General features: G+C 35.6%; 1 protein-coding gene across 1 annotated transcript in view; it reads right to left on the minus strand.

Moving 5' to 3' along the window:
- LOC149543175 (Transducin/WD40 repeat-like superfamily protein) overlaps positions 1-23182 on the minus strand; it is a 268058-nt gene that overhangs the window by 141149 nt on the left and 103727 nt on the right. Inside the window, exon 9 of the mRNA XM_089798064.1 lies at positions 19571-19643. Within this exon, the coding sequence (XP_089654190.1) occupies positions 19571-19643 (73 nt within the window). The remainder of the gene's footprint in view (positions 1-19570; positions 19644-23182) is intronic.

Below are 23182 nucleotides of genomic sequence, written 5' to 3' on the forward strand. Positions count from 1 at the left end.
TCCTCCATAGAAATAGCAGACAGGAGTTGTCTCTAGTCTCCTCACCAATGCCAATGGGAGGTGGCTCAAGAGTCTGTCTTGCAGCAACTCCCACCTACCCCCAATCTTAGCATACATGTGGATGAAGAAGTTGGAAACAGTTTGTCCAATTTGAGCACCATCAGTGATCTCTTGCCCACTATCATCCATTAAGCTCTTGATAGTATTCTTCCTTTTCTGTTTACTAGCAGTACAATGGATGAAGGCAAAGTTCCTATTGCCTTCCTTTAGCCACTAGATTCTCGAACTTTGCTTCCAATAAATTTCCTCCTTGGCCAAATTTTCCTTCCATTCCTTTATGCGGACTTCTTCCTCAGTGAGGAGGGATTAAGGAGGGTCTCAAGAAGCTATCAGGTTCTGGAGGTGCTCTAACTTGGAACATAGGTTGTCCTTCCTTTTGAAGATATCTCCAAAGATAGATTTGTTCTAGTCTTTCACTTCTCTTCTCAGAAGGTCTAACATTTAAGGATTTTGTACATGGCAGTCCCTTAGGTTGGAAGTCTTCTCACCAACTATCAAGATTCAAACATTCTCTATTATATAGCCATGTATTTTCAAAAAGAATAGGTTTCAAAACTTGGATTGTAAGTTGTAGAATACAAGAGTTACAAGATTTGGACTCGGCTTGGACATCTCAAGCTGATTTTCGAACATCGACTCCACTTAGACTTGGCAAAGATTCAAATTGAAAAACTATGAAATATACAGACTTTTCATGGATTTAAAGCTTAGTTACAAGAACCAACATCTGAATTCTCAGCAAGCTGATTTCTGATGTGGACGAGACTTAGCACTCAAACATGGCCAAGACTCGAAAAAATTGAAAAAATGATGAAATGCAAAATCTTTTAATGATTTAAGCTTTTATTATCCACCCTTCAATAACATAAATATATACATACATTTCTAATATATAGATACTTATACATTTACACACACACATGTTAAATATATGCAAAAATCATGATTATAAAATACATGGCACCAAAATAAATATCAAAACTAAAGTTAGAACAGTGGATTGGAGGAGATGCATCATTCATCCCAATGCCCAAAATGATTTTTACTTTGTAGTTTAAAACTAAGGGAAGCCATTCACAAGAGTTTCTAGGCAGTATCCCCAACAAGCTCAAGGAGCAATTTCCAAAATTTTATCACTTTCAACCAATCTCTTTTTCAGAAATGCAAGCATTGAAGCCAATAGAATAGACTATTTTTTCTACTCTATCTAGCTAAATAAATACATGAATTAATTAAAAAAACAAAAGATGACAATTCATACATGATACGAGAGTAAAATATATCTTTGTTTGCCCATGAAATTATGTAATAATCCTGACTTGGTTGTAACTTGGACAACACCAATTCTACCAATTTTCACACTAATCAGATGTTGAGCATTTTGTCAAACACTTGTCAAGCAAAGTTTTACCACTGAAAATAACCCCGAACCAATTCCCACTGTCTATGCTGAAAGATTGTAAATTAAATACATCTTTGTTTGTTTGTAGAAATACTTTGGATTATATATAGGGAAGAAATGATAGTGCTGTAAATATATCAACAATTAAATTCCAATTTGCACAATTCAGAGAAGAACATCAGTTTTTGCCAGTTATGCCTTATAACAACTTCAACTTCTGCAAATTTTATTGATGGAATTTAATGATAACAGCTATAATGAATTTGATCTAAATTCCTATAGAATATAAAGGAACCTATTGAATTCGCTGCTATGATAATTGCAATCACCAGTCAATGCTCATAGCTCTCAAATGTCAAGCCATTTGTCAATAACATCTTCTAGCTTTTAGGTGCAGGCTTCCCAAACAAGATCCCAGCCTTTGATGGAATAATTGCAGGCCTTGAACATGTATTGGCAGGCCATCCAATGCAACTACAGGCCTCAAGATTTGAGTCGCAGGCCTTCCCAGTGATGTCCAATGCCTTACGATCAGATTGCAGGCCCTCGCACAGGTGGTCAAGACCTCCCAGGAATGAACAGATCTTCCATACAGAAACATGGCCTTGGGTAGCAAACGCAGATCCCTATCTCAGAAATGCAGGCATCAAGAACAGAATGCAGACCTTACCACATCAGATGCAGGTTTCCAGAAATTAATTGCAGCATTCAATATGTCCAAACACTGCCCAGAATTGAAACAGCAGCCACTAGCATTGCTGTTTGCACCTCAAATTGGAATCGCAAGGGCACACACAACAGCTTACTCAATGTCTCCATCAATGCAATGAAGATTATGATCAAACTCAATCTACTTCTCAATTACAGCCACAACAGTCAAGAAGCTACCACAATTTATTAAATCTCAGCACAACAATATCTCGCAGCCAAAGACAAATAAAGTTAAGGAGATTCACCCAATATTCAAAAATACAATTAAATCGCTATACTTCAGCAGTGATTCAATACACTTCTCAGATTAAAACCCTTATACTTCAGCAAGGGCATAGAAATCATCAAATTCAGGAAACTCTTCACGGGCAACAAAAGCAAATAGACAATCGTATGATTCATTTGCTTCATGAAGCCACCTTTTATAATCCACTTGGCTTCACCAACACACCATTAATTAGAAGCTTCCATTAGAATCTTTTAATATAAAAAATTTCTAGCACATGGCTTCATGAAGATGTTTTTCACTTAAGAGGCTTCAACTTTTAAATATACCAACTCCTTGCACCTTTATATTTAATACTTGACTTAGGCTTATAACTAATTATATAAATGACCCCTTCTAGTGATGACTCAACCATCCAACTTAAGTGAAATAAAAAAAGTAAAATTCTAACTTTATAATAAGCCATTTAATGATTTAATAATAAAGTGGCTGCTAAAAAACAATAGCTCCCAAAATACTTATCCTTTAAGTATATTGTTTGTAACAAGAGTCACACCTATTATCTGCCCATGTGACCAAAGGCACTTTCCTAAAATAGAATGGGTCTCTCAATCATCACCTGACTTGCCATAAATAGCAAGTGCATGAAATTGAACCCAAACGAAGTCCAATATGAGTCAAACTGAATTGTGAAAAAGACAAGACCCTTCCATAGCCAAGCTTCTACCTCAGAAGACCCTCTATCCATAATAAATAGCCAACGAGCATCAAAATAATACGCTTATCACTCAAACTCTGATGGTGGCAAAAATGGGGACATTACAAATTATCTTATAAGATCAAAGATGGTCAGTCAAGGGTCAGGGATGATCTAACTAGATGATACTATTTTATTTTAATGATGATACATGATCTATTTAAAGGAGCCAATAGTTGCCAAGAGGAAAACAGTCATCAACCAACCAACACTTATCTACCTCAAGCTAACAAACACTTAATACATAGTCAAATAACCAATATTATCGAATTATAGTAATAGACATCATATGCTGACAACAGACCCTAACTATGTAGGTTATCAATATATTAGTTCTTGTTTCAATGGATTGTATTTTTAGTTTCAAATTTATTTTCCCTCCTTTTCATATGCTTGCAACTGAATTGAATTTTATTTTTAAAGTATTAAAAGATTATCTTACACCTTTTAGGTCTAAGCATTTTGATTTGTTTTTTCATTTGTTCAAAATTGTTCACTTGACCATTATGACTGAGTTTTGCAGAGAAAAATTTATGAGCCCAACAAGTCTAGTAGACTTGTCAAGAACTTAGTGCCTGGGATTCCAAGACTCTATCAATCAATTTTCCTCAAAACTCACCAGGTCTGGACCATTCTAGGGAAACCTTGTAACTATTCATCTTCCAAAGAAAATAGTCAGACACATCTAGGTCTGGGAATTTGAGTAAAAATTAACAAATAATATCCACTAAGGACAGGCAATTCTCATTGGGTTGGACAGCTACTATTAACAAGATTACCAATTTTGAGTGGCCCATGTTTGTATTTGTTCTTCTACAAACTAATATGTATCTTTACTTTTAGAATCTCCATATTTTTGTATAATTGTTTCACTTGTGTATTTTGCACATACTCTTGTTGGTCATACATTTTATTTACCTATGGTACTATGCCAATGTCCATATTCTAATTCATTACAATCCAGAAAACATGTCAGTAATTTATGCAACCATGAACTCCACTGGGAACAAACCTAGAATAGAGAGCATCTACTCAATAAATAAAAAATTGCACATAAATCAAGGTGGCAGCCACTTTATTGTTTGGATGGTTTTGCATGTGTCTAAAAATTGATATGGATGAAGAGTTGTCCACCTAAGAACTCGTTATTATAGCTAGAATGAGCCAACTGATGACATGTATTAGGTCAAAAGGATGGACTGAATCATAAGGATTTATACACCCACAACCATCAAATAAGGTGTATAAAGAAACGTCTATGATCGTGATTAATTATCGGCTGCTATAGAGGGAAAATATCTTACAATGATTAATTTCATGGTGTAACCCTAACTTAAGGGCATTTTTTATTTGTATTTATATGATTAGAACTCACAACCAAAGACTAGCAAATTTGAGTCTGGCAAAAATGAAGGAAAACTGGCCTTTCATACAATCTCAAGTGCAATAATGATATTTAAATTTTACAACAATTACGTATATTGGATGTATAGAGAACACCAATGTGAGTGATGGTTTCAGACATTCAATGGTTGTTCCATATGTTGAATGGCGATTCTAACCCAAAGACTATGGCAATTTCATTCATTTTAAACAAAGCTACATTAGAAATGACTACATATGAAAAAATTGACTCTTTAAATTCCTCTACTAAAAGAAAAGATGTTTACAATTGATTATGCATGTAAAACTCCATAAGCCCACAAGCCTTTGCAAAGTGTTAGTATTAAGAAAATTCAAAGCTGGAATCAAGATGTAAGGAAGATAAAAATAAATGAACAAAAAAATCTTGTGCAAGAAGTTTGCCTCATTCAAAACAAATAAAGATCCAAAATTTCATCAAACATCAAGAATTGCCTGCAAGAATCAAGTATGCAAAGCAAGCTTAAATGTTACGTTGGTGTAAACCTCCTCAATGGAGGAAATTTTGTAAATAAGGTTGCTTAAATGAAGCAATGAAATAATAAATTAAATTAAGCTATTTGAAATCTTGTGTTTGTGAGACTTTTCTTTATTGTAAAAGATCTCTTATTTTCACATAATTGACACAATTGTAAATTAACAGGTGAAAACCCTAAACATAAAAATGAAAAGCAACGAGAACATTGTAAATCAAGATATAATACGTGAGAACCCTCAATCTTCTAATGAATTGCTACTCCAGATCTTGCAAGAAACACAACTAAAGTTAGAAACCATAGAAAAAAAGAATGAGTGAAATGGCAGCCTAGATAGGGTAGAACTGCAAGGAAGCTCAAACCTCACCACCTCCTAGAGCGGAGACAGAAGTCTCTAAGCATAACAAAACTCCATCTCCCAAGCAATTAGAGAAGCAAAAGAACAAAGAGATAGTGGCTGATTTATCAACAGACATTAAGAAAATAAAACCACCTAAGTTTTCTAGTTTTGAGTCCGAGGAGGAAGCAGAAGCATGGTTAACTGAGATGGAACAATATTTTGAGATTAGGAATTTCTCTAAAACCTCAAAGGCAATTTGCAGAACATATCATTTTACTAGAGAAGCTGCAACCTAGTGGGGAAATACCAAGGTTGAATAGAACATTAGGACCACTAAGATCACCTAGGAAAAATTTGTGAATATATTCCGAAAACGTTGGTTGCCACAAACCTTTTATGATTAGAAGCTTTTAGATTTCCAAAACTTAAAACAATGAGACATGTCAGTACATAAGTACTGGGAGAGGTTCACTCGATTTCTAAAATACGTGCCACCTTATCAACAAGACACCAATTTGAAGGTGAGGAAATTCATCACGGGGTTGAACAATAGGATAGGAGGAGCTATGATGTTCTTGCTCCCCGAACAATGGAAGAGGCCCTAGAGAAGGCTCTTCGGCAAGAACACAAGATCAGAAAGGATGACTCCATCAGAGACAACAAAAGGAAGGCAACCTGGAATTTAGATGGTGCTGATTTCAGGCCTTAGAAAAAGCAATTTAAGGACTACAAAAACAACAAACCAGAGTTAAAGAGAAATGGGGTTAAGGATGCCAAAAGCAATTATTTTACGAATAAAAACAAGAATAATGAAAAGAAAGGACCACCAAGAGGATGTTTTAACTATGGAGGAGATCATTATTCAACCCAGTGCCCCAGTAAACCCAACGTCAACCAGCCATAGCGACCACCTTTACTACAGCAGCAACAAGTCTTTCAACAAAGGATACACGCAGCTTTGGATAATAGATAGGTAGAACAATAGATAGGCCCCATTGAAACTTCGAGTAAGATCTACGGAAACCCTGTGTCCATATTAATTGATATTGTAGCATTTGAATGTTTTATATCACCTAGACTATTAAGTAGGTTTCTGAAAAGATCTAGTTTTATGGCAAAACCATGGACAGTCGAGTATGTGAACCAGTCAAGGGCTAAGGTAGAGCAATGTCTATTTGAAGTTTAGGTTGACTTCCCGAATTTCTCAATAGAATTGAACCCCCGATGTCATACGACATTATCATAGGAATTAATTGGCTCAGTGAACATAATGCCAAAGTAGATAGTCTTGCCAAAACTATAAACTATGTGGATGATCAAGGCAGACCAACAAGCATTTCAAGGATTAAACATGAAATTAGATCAAAACAAATTTCTACAATGCAACTTAAGAGATATGGGAGAAAGGGCTGTGAGATTTTCACAGTTGGGATTGAGGATACAAAGGAACCTAAAACCACCACTTATGGGGATGACTACATTTATGAAGATGGGGAAATCAGACAAAAGTTAAAAGAGTCCTTCGAAGAAAAATACCGTTATTTGAAGAATTATCAAGATGTGTTTCCTGAAAAACTTCCTGGACTACCCCCTTCCCAAGTATTTGATTTTACCATAGACTTGATACCAGGAGGAAAACCCATACCATGGGCCCCATATAGAATGACAACTACAGAATTAATGGAATTACAGATTCAACTTCAGGATATGCTAGATAAGAAGTTGATCCAGCCTAGTGTCTCACCATGGGGAGCCCCAATGCTATTTGTGAGGAAGAAGGATGGAACCATGAGATTATGCATAGATTACAGGATGCTTAATAAAGTCACCATCAAAAACCGATATCCATTGCTGAGGATAGATGATCTTTTTGATCAAACGAAGGGTGCAACAGTATTTTCAAAAATTGACTTAAGGTCAGGATACCATCAGCTTCGAATAAAGGATGAGGATATACATAAAACCGCATTCAGAACCAAGTATGGACATTACGAGTTTACAGTATTGCCTTTCGGGTTAACCAATGCCCCAGCAGCTTTCATGAATTTAATGAACAGCGTATTTCAGGATTGTCTGGACAAGTTTGTATTGGTCTTTATAGATGACATCTTAATATATTCTAAGAACAAAGAAGAACATCAGAGGCACTTAGAAATAGTTCTGCAAAGATTAAGAGAACACAAGCTATATGGGAAATTATCTAAGTATGATTTTTACCAAAAGGAAATTCAGCATTTAGGGCACATTATATCAGCTCAGGGTATAGCAATGGATCCATCAAAGATAAAAGCAATTAAAGAATGGCCCATACCTAGAAATGTATCAGAAGTTAGGAGCTTTATGGGGTTAGTAGGGTTCTATAGAAAGTTTGTCAAAAATTTCTCAAGGATAGCCTATCCGATCACTTCACTTCAGAGAAAAGGAAAGAAATTTATTTGGACTAAAAAGTGCCAATCAACCTTCGAGTTTCTAAAAGAAAATTGACTACAACACCTATTATGAGGGTACCTGATCCACAAAAGCATTTTGTAGTTACAACAAATGCATCCAGAGAAGGATTAGAGAGTGTGTTAATGCAGGATGAATAAGTCATTGCTTATGAATCTAGAAAACTGAAAAATTATGAACAGAATTACGCACCCCATGATCTTGAATTAGCAGCAATTGTGAATGCCTTACAATGTGGAGACAATACTTAATCGGAAAACCTTTTGAGCTTAGATTTGATCATCATAGTTTGAAGTATATTTTCACCCAACCAAATCTTAATGCTAGGCAGAGGAGCTGGCCGGAATTCTTAGCAGATTATGAGTTCGACATAAGTTATATTAAAGGTAAGGAAAACAAGGCGGCAGATGCCCTAAGCCGGAGAAGACACATCTGGGCGATAGCTACTGTAAACTTCAGGTTAAGGGACCAAATTTTATGACACTTGGAGCGTGATGAGTTTTATACAGAAATCAGCTTAGCTCTTATCAGAGACCCGCAAGATCCTAAGTATTTAGAGTTTAGCTTAGAAGAGGACGGATTATTAAGATATCACCACAGAATCTATGTGCCCAACAACCCTGAACTCCAAAGACTGATTTTAGGTGAATTTCATTCAGCCCCATATTCAGGACATCCGAGAGTAACAAAATGTTATCTGATATAAAACCTCTATATTTCTAGAAAGGGATGAAAAGGGAGATAATCGAGTTTGTCGCAGGATGTTTGGAATGTCAGAGAGTAAAAGCAGAACACCGGTACCCCGCAGGCCTGTTACACCCAAATGAAGTACCCGAATGCAAATGGCAAGTAATATCCATGGATTTTGTACAAGGGTTACCTATGACACAGAATCGACACAACACTATTTTGCTCATAGTTGACAAATTGACAAAGGCTACTCATTTTATACCAGGGAATCTAACTGATGGAGCACCTGAGATTGCCCATAAGTTCATAAAAGAGATTTTCAGGTTGCACGGAATTCCAGAGAAAATTATTTCAAATAGGGATGCTAGGATAACTTCTCGATTCTGGCAAACATTATTTACAGCTCTGGGCACCAAGTTGAACATTGGCTTAGCCTATCATCCTAACACAGATGGTCAGACAGAATGGGTAAATCAAGTAGTACGAGATCTTCTAAGAGTATATTGTATGGACCGACAGTACCAATAGGAAACATACTTACCCATGGTAGAATTTGCATATAATAACTCCTATCAATCCACCATTAGAATGGCTCCCTTTGAGGCCTTGTATGGTCGTAAATGCAGAACTCCAGTGAGTTAGAATCGGTTGGAAGATAGAATCATTGTTGGGCCCGAAATGCTTCAGGAGATGGAGGAACAGGTAATCCAAATTCGTCAAAGGTTAAAGGAAGCAAACGATAAACAGAAGAGTTATGTTGATGCCAAAAGAACACCTAGAGAATTCTCAATAGGGGACAAGGTGTTACTGAGGGTTAAGCCTCAGAAAAGTACTATCAAGTTTGGCAAAAATGCTAAGCTTGCCACGAGATATGTGGGACCCTTTGAAGTTCTGGAAGTTGTGAACTCAGTAGCTTATAGGATTGCTTTACCAGCCCTTGCCAGGATACATGACGTCTTCCATGTGTCATATCTTAAAAAGTATATTACCCACCATGAACATATAATTGATTGGAAATTATTGCAGGTGCAAGAACCAAGGGTGGTAGAGGTAAGACTACTCAGAATACTCGAAGTACATAAGCTACGCTTACGAAATTGGGAAGTAATGCAGTGCAAGGTCCAGTGGGACCAATATGCTGAGGATAATGCCACCTTGGAGGATTATCATGATATTTTTCAAAGATATCCCTATCTTTTCTCTAAAATTGAAAACTGAGTATGTCTTTTCTTCCTGTATAACTGACTAAGTACTACTTAAGTTTGCTATTATGTTCATCGTGGACGATGAAAAATCTAAGGGGGTGGGTATATTACATCCCAAATTTTGCCCTAAGTCTTAAATTGATCATAGCCGTTGGTTTAACGAATTTTTCTTTCCTAATCATGTGAAACAAGTTAGTTAATGATAGATGTATCAATTTATTTCTTTCCTGATCATGTGAAACAAGTTAGTTAATGATAGACATTGTATCAATTTATTTCTTTCCTGATCATGTGAAGTGAGCTGGTTAATTAAATACATTGTATCAACTAATAATGAGTTATTTCATTCATGATCATGTGAAATGAGTTAGTTATTAAAGATGTTGATGAAAGCTATAACTGTCATTAGATGATCGACAATTGTTTTGAATTAACGATTAGTATATCTTTGAATTAATGTCTTGGCGAGAATGTTTTGTTTGGGTGATTGCAAGAAGAAGACTGAAGAGAGGGGAAGCATTGCTAAACGGGATCATTGGAAGGGGATGGTCGATTGGTCCAGTCATCAAGATTGACAGGTTTGACCTAAGACTACCTTGGAAAGGATACAGAGACTTGACAACATGTTGCATTACGGGACCCATGAGCTATTAGAAAAACAATATAATAAAAACTTAAATAATCTAAATTAAAAATATGAAATTCATACCTTTGAAGATTTATAATTTTATCATTATTATACACCCTCAAATACGAACACATATATATAAAAATGAGGTGACACCAATAAATTATAAGTTTATAATCTAATGATGTCACTTCATCAATACATACACATGAACATTTACAAGAATGCATAATAATAATAAAATAATAAATTAAAGCTCTTCAACTTCTTATTCTTTCCTTCTTTATTTCTTTCTTTAAAAATTCGATTCGAGAGGCATTCGAATGGCCATCTTTATAACTGAAGGTAGCCGAAGAGCCGAGCAACCATTTTAATAGTCTCATTGATCGTATTTGCCATAACTTTTTCCTCTCTGCAAACTCGTAACACTTCCGTTCACCTGCTTATACATTTTGCTTATGCGTTTAAGCTGAGAAAGAGTATTCTAAGATTTATATCAGCTTTATAAGCTTATCATCTAATTCCCTTTCATCTTCACGTCAACATCCATCTGCGAGATCATAGCTAGGGAAGTGCGGAGTCAAATATTTCCGGCCATAGGAGGAAGGAACAGTCCAATCTCAAGTCACGTAAGATATGCTGAGACCAATTGAAACATATTGAATCCATTACTTCCTTTTATTCATAATGATATGCCAGTCGGTGTTCTATTTTATTCATCTTTCCATGTTAAAGTAACCACTATTGCCTTATTATATACAGTCTGAATAGAGTATATATATATATATTAACATAGCTTCCTAGTCGAAATCCATAGGGTATGATAATCATGTCAACTGCTGTTCATTAACCATAAGATTTCATAGCCATGGATATGGAAGATGGAATAATAATGATAGTCATGAATTAAAGATTCTGCCCGAATTTATTTCTTATCTTTTTTTATTCATCATGCTGAAATGTTAATAATATCATGAAGTCCAAATACCGAGGAATTCACCGGCAAGGATGCCATCAATGGTGAAGAGGTGTACATCAAAATGGATTGGATATAATCTCTCATTCACCTAGGAATCACCGGCATGGTTGCCTTAAATGGTGAGGTGTGGATAATCTACAGAAATCAACAATGAAATCAGATAACTAAGTAACAAATAAATATAATAGCTCATGCTTGTCCTAATGAAGAAAACAATTGTCAAGTCGAGTGGTGGAGATCAGGTTTACGAACCCAACTTTGAAATCCTTGGCTAGGGTAGATATAGGCAGATGTGTCGATCATGAGATCTTTTTTGTTTGTCCAGATGCTTCAGTTATTTGGGAAATAACTAATGGGACACTCAAACCACCGGATTACTCAGATAGCTAGACTTAAGAACATCCCAAGTCCGATCCCAAGATAAGGAGGGTCGTTCTATTAAGTTAGGATGTATAGGGATAAGTATGGTTCGCGGTTGGGAGGTTAAGCCTATGTCAATGCTTCTCCTCTCACTAATGTCGAGGCTTGAACAAGAAGACAAAGTGAGTTCTCCATCATATCTGTATGTTCTTTTGTACTTTTACCTTTGGAATCATGGAAGCATAAATAGATAGTGTAGAAAATATGCAGGAATATATTAGATGTCTAAAATGGTAGTTGCTACTTTATTTTCAGTTGAACATGTTAGATTGATTTAAATGATATCAAAGTAATCATTTATTTCCTTTGCAATCGTTGAAGTTAAATGCAATTAGATTAGGTAGCAGTTACTTCTTTCCAATTATAGTTAGTTAAAGGAAATCATTGTCATGTGAATGGGATTAGTTGATAGATAAATAATGTTTTAAATTGGTTAGGAAAATTCGTATGTTACACTGAATACCTCTAGAATAGGTAGAGGAAGAGAAAGAAGATGGCTTTTGTTGGGTGGAAACCCTATGGGGTCTCGCAGATGTGTAGAGGCTAGTAGTGGGGTCAAGCAGTTGCTTGGTGCCAAGTGCAGAAGAAACACCAAGAAAATGAGGTGATGAACTGCTCTGATTGTTTTCTAGTGGGCCCCTAACGCTGAAGGGGATGGTCCTAAACCCTCAGGGCCTCTTGAAGGTAAAGCACAAAGCACTACTGATTGATATATTTGAATAAGGCGAGAAGAGACTGTGTCTATTTGAATAAGTAGTAGAATCTCCCTCTGATCTTGTAGTAAATGGGGGCAATGAAAAATGAAGTGGGACTTTGTCTCAGCCACCCTATAAATTGCAGAGCTAGTAGACCCTGTCCTCCCTAGCGAATTGATGGTCAATCTAAATGCACAGCCAGTGTGGACCACTTTGTAACAGACAAGAGATATACGAAGTGCATGCAAGCATCTACGAGACAAATATGAGGAACGAACAGTGATCTTGTCTCGTATCTCAAGAAAGTGCTCCAAGTAGATAGCCATCTTTGAGCAAAGCCCCCAAGTAGGGCTCACCCAAGTAGTAACAATATACTGCATGTAGATATCTATCCTAACATGAGTGTTCAACTCCAACCACGATGACTGAATATGAGTTGGACATCCAATGAGTACTGGAAAGGGCGAAGCAATAAATGTCAATCCCAACTAAATTTGGGAGGGTTGAGGCTTGAGCAAACCAGCGCCAAACCAAATCTAAGGAATCTAAATTCACAACAGCCTCCGAGGAGGGGTAAGCCAAATAGGAGAATCTGAGACAACAATCTAAAGAATTGGAAAACCACTTGAGGCAATATAAAAACCAAATAAGGTCGAAGACAGTACCAAGTCTAAAAGGGTGGGCCCCAAACATAGCAAGGACAAAACTGTGAGTTGTAAACTATCTACATCTAATAATGTGCTAAAGGAGGAGAGTTTGGACCCAATCTACAGAGGCCCAAGCAAAGTCCAAGAAAGACAACCTCCAAACCATAGACCCATAGAGAACAATTGGTCTGATCAAAGTATCCATAAGGGTTTGCTTGGACACAGTGTCCTAGAAGTGATGTCGGAAACATTGTTGCTCAACAAGGGCCAGGGAACCATTCCCTTTGTTAACACAATGTTGCATAGAGAGTCTCAAATTGAATAGAGGGCCAAAGAACTTGACCCCCAAGTATGTGTAGGAAGAAGAGATCTTCACCTCCATGCCCTGGAAAATGAAGTGGATGTGAGAGGTCTTGAGGCAATTGAAGACCATCACCTTGGTCTTCCATAGGTTCATTGTCAGCCAATAAGAGTCACAAAAGGAAGCAAGGCCATCCAAAAGTCTGTGTAACCCAAAAGAGAGCAATATACAAACAGTTTGCCAATAATGGATCGCAACAAACAAAAAAGACTACCTTTAAATCACAATATCAAATGTTAGTCATTAAAATTAAATATGACCCCATCATATTAATAGTGGTGCCCAAGGGGTGCATCAAATATTTTTTATATTATTGTATTTAATATTATATCATTAAGAAAATCATGTTTCCTATAGAACTCCTAAAATTATGAAATGCTATGTTTTAGCAAATTGTGCATGTAAACCCTTCTCATTCAACTATAGAGAAACATCAAAACACATTTTGTCAAGTTTAGGACTACAATGCTCTCCATTCAATTTGCATATCTTCAACTGAAGAAAATTAATTATTACCATTCATACACAGTTTTAGCAGTTGAGCTCAATTTTGAAGCTCAAAGAAGATAAGATGCAGCAATAAACATAATATGCCCATCAAGTAGACATTAGAGATATAATATCTGACTTTTGTAGAGTTTTTGGCTTTTTAAAGTTTTAGGAGAAGAAGAAAGACATTAAGGCTATGCCTCCCTGGTTCCTTCATCTTTGACTCCCAATTAATACAAGAGTTGGTTATTTATGTGGATTTTGACCCCCATAAAACTCTAGATCCAATCCTAACTTCAAAATACCAAATGAAAATAAACCAACTTCATGAAGAAGCTAGGAACTTGATAGATAAAGTATTTATTTTTATATGGACCTAATTTTCAATGCTACTAGACCCCACATATGAGAAGTCCTCAAAACTGAAATTTTACAACATATTAACATTTAAATGTCATACAAATCCTTGCTCAAGATTTTTCTATTTGACCAAAGCCAGTTTGCATTATTATGCTCAGTTGATGAACAAATGGAAGATACTAGGTATTATTACACTTTCTTGTATGGTGTTCCAAGGAGTCAATATTTGTAAATTTTATCAATATATTAAACAGAAATGATTGCTTAAATAATGCTTAACATTAACGTGAGGATCAAGAGAAACATATGACTTGCATGTACTTTAAAATCCTCAAGAAATTTCAACTATTGCAAACTAATAGAGGTGATACTCATAAATGCAAAGCAATACAACCTGGTTGTTGACAGTTTGATGATAATAGATGGCCATTATCTTTTTGGTCATAGATACTACAATTGAGATACCAATACCTGGATTACTTCCTTGCTGCTTGGGGAGTGAAGCTTTAAAGAATGAAAGTAATTCTATGTTAAGATTCACGAGATCACATTGTATTCCTAGTTTGTTAATAATATTATCAAACCCATTGAAGTTGGATAAAGCCTCTCAAACAATAAAGATTCAAAATATACAAGTTCCCAGTTTAGGTACAGGTATCAAAACAGTGATACGCATTATTATCAATAATAGGATATTTAACTACCTTAAATTTATAATTTGCAAAGATGAAAATACTCAAGTCTCAAAATGTTCATTGCACAGTAACAGAATAGCTATTCATATTACATTGTTGCTGCAGGTGATGTATACATGATATTACTGGCAATATATTTTTTCTCTTTTTATTTTTATTTTTTTACACGAGGGAGTCCCTGCGACCTAGCCAAGTGATGACAGACGGCCGATGCAAGCTAAGGCAAGACTAGTCCCCCATGGGTGAGATCAGCTGCCCACAAGATGTCTCACCTCTTAAACCCAAGAGAGATTTGACCTCAAGCCAACTCATCTACCTGTGCGGGCTTTTTTTCTCTTTTATTGATACATTACCCAGTTTAGCCATGGGGGAGACATAACTTTAGCTTAAATACCAGAACCGAACTGTATCTATTCCATCAACTTCCCAAGCCTTATGCCTGACCTAATACATTGATATATACCAGACCTTGTATTGTAACTCGTAACTCGTATGCCATATGTTAGCCAATATTACACATTAACATGCCTTTCAGTGGTTCAACACAATTTTTTAATTAGAACACTTTGATTTAAGGCCTAATATTGGAACAAAGTTTGAAAGGTACTTAAATATTTACTATTTTTGCCAAAATTCAAATTCTACAAGAGGGATGAATCAATTGAATTGACTCTACAACAGTTAAAACCTAACACTATACTAATACATCAGCCTCCATTTTCATAGAGTAAAATTTGTTTTCTAGACTGCATGCTTTGGACACCATGATAGATTTAGTGAATATTTAAATTGTAGTGCAACAGGAATGGCCTTGGTTCACCCCAAATACAGCTTGGGTAGCATCTAGGCACTTGGGTTCACTGTGGATCCTTCATGGGAGTACCCACAACAACCCAAGTAACTAAGTGAATATTTAAGTGTTAGTGCAATAGCAATGGCCTTGGTTCACCCCAAATACAACCAGGGTAGCATCTAGGCACTTGGGTTCACTGTGGATCCTTCATGGGAGTACCCACAATAACCCAAGTAACTAAGCGTTACCTTGGGCGTACAATGTTTGTACTTAAATCATAAATGAACTAGAACTGTACTGGTATGCATACCCAATCTTTACCAGAAGCACCCATTACATAGAAAAAAATTATAATTCTATATGACTTTATAAAATCAATCAGACGTCTGATTCATCTCAAAACCCGAGTATCTGTTACACAATTTAGACTCTCTAGATTGGACATATACTTGTAAGATTGAAACAATCTCTTTAAAGAGAGGCAAAGAGAATTCAAAAATATTGAAAGGGAATCATCTATTCATATTATGATCTAGAATTCACAAGATTATAAAAACTTTCACGATTATTTTAATCCATATCGGACTAGATCCATAGATGGTAAGGAATCAACCACAATTTCATTAATTATTTGAAAAGCTACACATGGGTTATGGAGTTAGCATCATATCTACATTCAAAACATGAACATCACTTATGTGATTGGTGCGCTTTCTAAATTCGAAGTATTACTGAAATTGTGTCTTTGAAGACAAGCTAAAATAATTTATGGCAACCATCTATAGTGATCTAGATTGTAATGTTCCCAATTTTGTGCCTTTCAATGGTGACAGGCAGACGAGCAGAGATTGGTTGATTATTTGGTTCTCGTACGCTAGCAGAGTGTGGACGGAACCAGTACAAGAGCTTAAAGAGCTATGCAGCAGCTTTTTGGGCAGTTTTTGAAGTTGACAACAATTTCCTAAAATTTAGGAAGAATCCCTATTTTTAAGGGATTGGTTGGGACTTGTCTAGGAGACATCCAGAGACCTCTGTGGATATTTTGGAGACTTTGGGTGCATTTTCTATTGTTTTAGGATGTGCTCCTATTTTTTAGGAGGAAGTCCCAGTTCACTAACAATGGCTCTAGACAAACATACATTAGAGATGATTCACAGGATCTCAGTTTGGGGTTGACATGATCATTTCTCTTGATTTGATGAGCATCCCTAGATCTTAGGGAGAACTCATAGTTAATAGGTTGATCACTCAGGGAACAAAGGAGCTTAATAGGAACCCCTTGGATAGTTTCTAGTATTTTGAGCGAGGTTCCTAAATTTTAAGATGAGTTCCTAATTTCTAGGAGGAACTACCAGTCAGCCTCCAAGGGTTCAGATAGCAGAGGTGATTGCAGCATTTCAGACAAATTTTGATTCTAAGTTCCAGATTGGATTTTGTTAATGAATAAGGAAATTCAAATATTTCCTAAATTTGGTTTTTAATAATATAATATTAAAGTGATATTATAATCATTTTATATTAAATAAATTTTAATAATTTATTGGCTCTCCTTCCTGGGCATTATAAAATATAATGCTATAGTTAATAAAGTTGCCAACTTAAATAATTGGAAATTACCCCTTGTTTGATTTTTATGAGGTATAATAAAACAAAGTAATTTAATCATTAAAAGGGTTGAATGAAAATAAAGTGATTGTAAGTGTTCTGGGAGTTCATTTGTCATCATACAAATTTTATAATTTCATTACTAGGTTTGAGAAGAACTCTTAGAGAGGGTTATTGCAGCATCTGCGGTCTGAAGAAAAAAAACTCTTGAGCGCTATCAGGTTTGGACAGCACCCCAGTCTGCAGGAAAGAGAGAATTCATTCTCCATTCAGCTTATTTAAGCTTGATTTCATAAACGAAGGCAGTAGTAGTCATTGTTTGTGCAAGAAAAGTTTTTGATAATTATTGGAGCACCAGTTAGAAGTCAAATTTCATCACTCCGCAGTTTGATCAGTGCTTTGGAAGAGGATTTGGATTGTCAGGCTAACCATACAGGCCTGGTAGCTGACGTCAACTTTAAAGAGGGAACTTTCTTCCATAATTGGTACTTGTATTGAACTAGAACCTTGCTGGAGATTCAGATCAGACATAAGGGGCAACAAAATTGAGCTTGCAGCTGTAGATACAATAAAATTGAAGTGTCACAAGATCTGAGATCATAACTACAGCGGTCGTACTGCAGTTCAGAGGACTGACATCATTCATATGGAGAGGTGTGTAGCTGGTCTTCAGCATTTAGCTGCCCAGAATTATTAATCTGAGCTGTTAGTGCCTTCTACAGTACAAATTAGGCAAGAAAAACGAATTATATGTCTCCAGATTTCCATAGTCCTTTCAGAATTGCCTGGTACAATTTTATGTCATTCATTTGGGCTGGAAAAAAATAAAAGATTTCCATTACTATCAGCTGAGTGTATTTGATTTATTAGTTCATGTTTATATTAGTTCATAGTTGCAATATCATTCAAAAATCCAAAAAAATATAGAACATCAGAAAAACACCCAAAAAAAGAGTATACAAACATTCAAAGCCGACATTATGCTGGTCAAAGAAAAAGATTTGAAACAACTCCTCCATTTTCAGCCTAATATCCAGTTGGGATATTTCATGGGGATGAGGTCATGAAATAAATTGAAGATCACTTTAATCCATACCGGACTAGATCAAAAAATGATGACAATTATCCAATGAGTTTGCCTGATTTATCTGAAAATCCAGCAAGAGTTATGCAGTTGTTATGATCTTTAGATTCATTAAATCACCGAAGCCATCTGATTTATGGAAACAAAGAATTCAGAGTAATATAGACAAAACTGTGTTATTATATCAGATCCACTGAAAGTTAAGTTTTAAATTGATTAGTTAGTCTGATGCAGATTGCACTAGATGCATAGATGAAAGAAAATTTATTGCTAGACCTCCTTACCCTTGGATCAATATAAAAATTACATCAGAAAAAAGCAAACCATAATTTCGGATTCTTCCAAAGAAAACAAATAAAGTGAAAAAGTTAAGTTTCAGAGCTATTCAATTGAGGAGGATATTGCATATGTCCAACACATCAAAGTCAACTTAAGACCATTGCTTTGTGATAATATATTTCAATTTCAAAAGAATCACGTTGTGATATCATTCAGAAAAAAAAATATGTTTGAACTTCATTGCCGCTTCACAATAGAACTGTTCAAATAAGAGTTGAAATTGAATTGTTGCAGAACTGAAGAATAACTAGCTGTCATTTTCAGCTCGGTACTAATGAAAGAAAAAAGTTCCCAGATAAACTGCATATCAAAGAGAACATACTCATAAGTAAAGGGAAGCATCAGGAAAATCGATGATTTAGTAAGTTTGAGAATAATCACCAAATATAATGACAATATACAATGTCTTACATAACACAGATCGTGGGATAAATGTAATTACATTTCTAATGAACAACAGAGTATAGCATCCAAGGGTTGTAAGTTGTAACCATCAATACTCTTCTGTATAAAAGGTAATATAAGATGTGATATTTAAAATTTTAATAGAAGACTTTAGCTGTGCCTTCATTCACTGCTTTTATAGTAATTTTACAGCTCACTGGATATATACAAATGTATCAATGTGAATAAATGTGTTTTAACATTCTCATAATGATCTAATGACATATTTTTCAAACTATCTTCACAAAAAGTCAAATATGCTCATGTTGCAAAAGAAAAGAAAAGGTTCCTTACCCTTCATTAGGAGCCCATGCTAATGTCTTAATAGGAACTACATCCGCTGTGAAGCAAATTAGAGGCCTTACATCTGCAATCAAATAATATAAAATAAATCTTCTATAATCATACCTAACCATGATTAAAATGTGCAGACATTTAAGTTAGTGAATGTTCAATCTTATCCAATAAGGAGTTACTGCAGAAAGGAACAACAAATAAAAGCTGATTGATATTGTGAAAATATCTACATGAATGGAGAGGATTTACGGATTCGGCAGATGTAGATTATCGTATTGTTGTCCTCAATTTAGGATTCACAAAATTGAGGCAACCCTACACAATTTTCATATGGATTCATAGGTGCACCCTCTAAGTTTTAATGCATTGATGAACTATCGTGAAGACAATTCCTTATCCCTGAGCCGTACTTTATGTGATTCTATCTTGCATTTCTTTTGAAGGCTTCCGTCAAGTTGAATCTAAAATTGTTTGCTAGTAAGAGTTTTTCTTCTCTCACTGCAAACCCTCGATATTTGGCAATCTTTCACATCTTTTCTTCACTTTTCTTTGTGTTGTAAATAGTCTTTGGTCTTCTTTTTTCCTTTGGTAAATGGCCCTTGGAATTCTGCTCGATTCGAGCTAAGTTAGGTCCAATTCTGAGTAGTCTAGGTCAAGTTATGAGGGAAAAAGTGGGGCTTTTCAAGTCGAATATATATTTTTATTAAAAACCTCATAAAAGTGGTTTTTTATTGGCAATTGCATGATGTGAAATTATATTTAATATTTAAAGTGGATTTTGATGTCCATTTTAAAATTTCAACTAATTTTGAGTTGATTTGACCATAGATTTTAATGTTTTTTGAAAATTGGTTTATTTTAAGTCTATTTTCATGTTACTTTATTAAAAACTATAGTTAAATATTAAATATAAATACATGAGACAACTTAAAAGCATAAAAGTGTGATTTTTATTACTCATTGCATACATCCACATGCAAAATACTTCATGAAAACTCACTCCCAATATATTCTAAGTCCCAGCATCATTAAAACTATACTTTTTAAATGCGATTACATATGTTCTTGCATTAGAAGTTCATTTTTAATAATCTACTACATATGCATTTTTAAATCACCATTTAAGTGGGCTTTTGAAATGCATTTGCATGTCATTATAACATGTAGATGCAAATCTAGAATGAGTTATTCAGTTACATCAAGCTAAAGTGGCAATTTTGGACCCAAATGCATATGTAACTGATTAAAAACAACTTGTTTACACTAACTTAATGCAAAGTGGTGATTTTGGACCCCATTACATGTTTTAAACAAACTTGTTTTAAAAGTCCAGGATACAAGTCCATTAAAGGTGGTAATTTTTAGAGCTATTGCATCTATTTCGAATGCATATAAAGAGCCTCGAATTTCCTATTTTTAATGACTTAACCTGTTTGTCAAAGCTGGTGACAATTTTTCAAGCGGTTGCATGTATTTCGAAATGTGTATTGGCTCCTCAAAAGTGCGTTTTACACTAGCTAAAGCTCAGATTTTAAAGGTGGCAACTTTTAGCAAGAATACATGAATTTTTTAATGATGCATGAGCCCTGGAAAGTGTGTTTTACACTAGCAAATGCCCTAAAAATAAAAGTGGCAATTTTTGCATGATTGCATATATTATCTATAATGCAAATGCCTCTCCAAAAGGCATTTTGAAGGCTGCGGAGGTGGTGGCGATTTTGGAGAGGATTACATGTATTTTGACTAAAACAGCCCGTCTAGGGCATGTTCTTCATCCAAAACGGCACATACATAGGCGTTTTTCACATTGAATCACTTTGAGGAAGCACTCTAGGGTAAGTAAATCACATTTCCAGCTTGTTCTTCATCATTTTAAAGCTAATCTCTTGCCCTAGGCATCGTTTTTGTATGCTCTTGCATATGGATTTGCTAAGTCAAAGTTTGTTCCACTTTTTGGGCATTGTATCTCTCTAACTATCTCTACATGACCAAATTCAAACCTTGATTATCCTCAATGTTTGGATTTTGAAATCTATACAAGTCTTATGATTTTAAACAAATCTTAATCCTAAATTTCTTGGATTTATTTTCAGATTTGTCCAAAGATTTGAGAAAGACTTGTTATTGTTGGGTGTATATGTGGAGCTCAACAGTCGCTCTTTTATTTTGCACATTTTATTATTGTTTCCCTCCAATTGTTCGTCTCTTCATTTCCTTTGAGACTCTATAAATATGTTTTGGAAGTTTATTATTATGTATTGTATTCGAAGAGCTGAAACAATAGCTGTGATGTAAAGTTCAGATATTTACATTAATAGAGATCTTCCCTGCAGTGTGGATGTAGCCACAATTTGTGGTGAACCATGATAAAATTGTGTGTTTGCGTTTTCTACTTCTTTTGCTTGTTCTGTTCTTCTAGTTTGTACTTTCAACGAACTTCACAATTGGTATCAGAGCTTGGCGTAAAAGCTGGAATTGATTTCGGTGTTTGTAAATCTGGAGTCATGGAAGATTTGTGAGTGCAGAAATTCTTGGGACAAAATTTCAGTTTGTGGAAAGTTCAGATGCGTTCGTTGCTAGTCAAGCAAGACTTCATGGTAGCAATTGATGGAAAAGCAAAGAAACCGGCTGCAATGAAAGATGAAGAGTGGGATAAAACAGATGAGAAAGCAAAGGCTACCATATTTCTTTCTTTATCATAGAATGTTTTATTCAATGTTCTCAACGAATCTTCAACCAAGGAAGTTTGGGCTAAACTTCAAACTATGTACGAAACGGCCTCAGCTACAAATAAAATATTTATTATGAAGAAGCTCTACAAGCTGAAAATGAAGGATGGGACTACAATGTCAAATCACATAAATGATTTGAACACTTTGTTATGTCAAGCAACCTCGGTTGGCATGACACAAGATGATGAATCCAAAGCTATCATCTTGTTATGTTCATCACCGAATAGCTGGGATCTCGTTGTTACAGCAGTTAGTACTTCTAACTCCTCAAAGAGCAACCTGGTCTATGATGAAGTTATGGCAACTCTACTTAGTGAGGATATGCAGAGAAGCAACAAGGAATCCTCATCCACTAAAGCCTTGATGGTGGTCAGCACCGAAAATAGAGGAAGAAGCCAAAATAGAGGGAGGAACAATCATCATAGAAGATCAAAATCAGCTAGGCACTCGAAGTCAAGGGAAAGGAAAGGAGGAGACTGCTGGTTGTCGTCGGTAGAAACTGTAGCCGACAAGGTGTTGTCGTTGGTAAAGATTTTGTAGCCGACAGGTAGATTAGGATTGTTTTGTAGCCGACAGACCCTTCTGGAAGGTTCGGCGGAAAGTATTTACACACCCTCTTGGGTCATTGTAAAGCATCTTATCACCAGTTATGTAATCTCTGGGCATATCGAATAAAGGAGTACTTTTGTTGCTGTTCGTGTTCATTATCTGTGCACATTACCTAATTAATCTATGCGGTAAACATTTGGCGCCGTTGCCTGATGGACCTGGCGCAAAGGCTGGAATGAAGACCGATGCCGAATCAACTGAATAGAAACAAGAACAAGTTGAAGGACAAAGATGAAATTTGCACAGCTCAGGGTAATTTAATTCTGGC

This window comes from Cupressus sempervirens, chromosome 8, assembly GCF_028749045.1.
Source record: "Cupressus sempervirens isolate cs-2001-9-10 chromosome 8, ASM2874904v1, whole genome shotgun sequence".
Taxonomy (NCBI): Eukaryota; Viridiplantae; Streptophyta; class Pinopsida; order Cupressales; family Cupressaceae; genus Cupressus; species Cupressus sempervirens.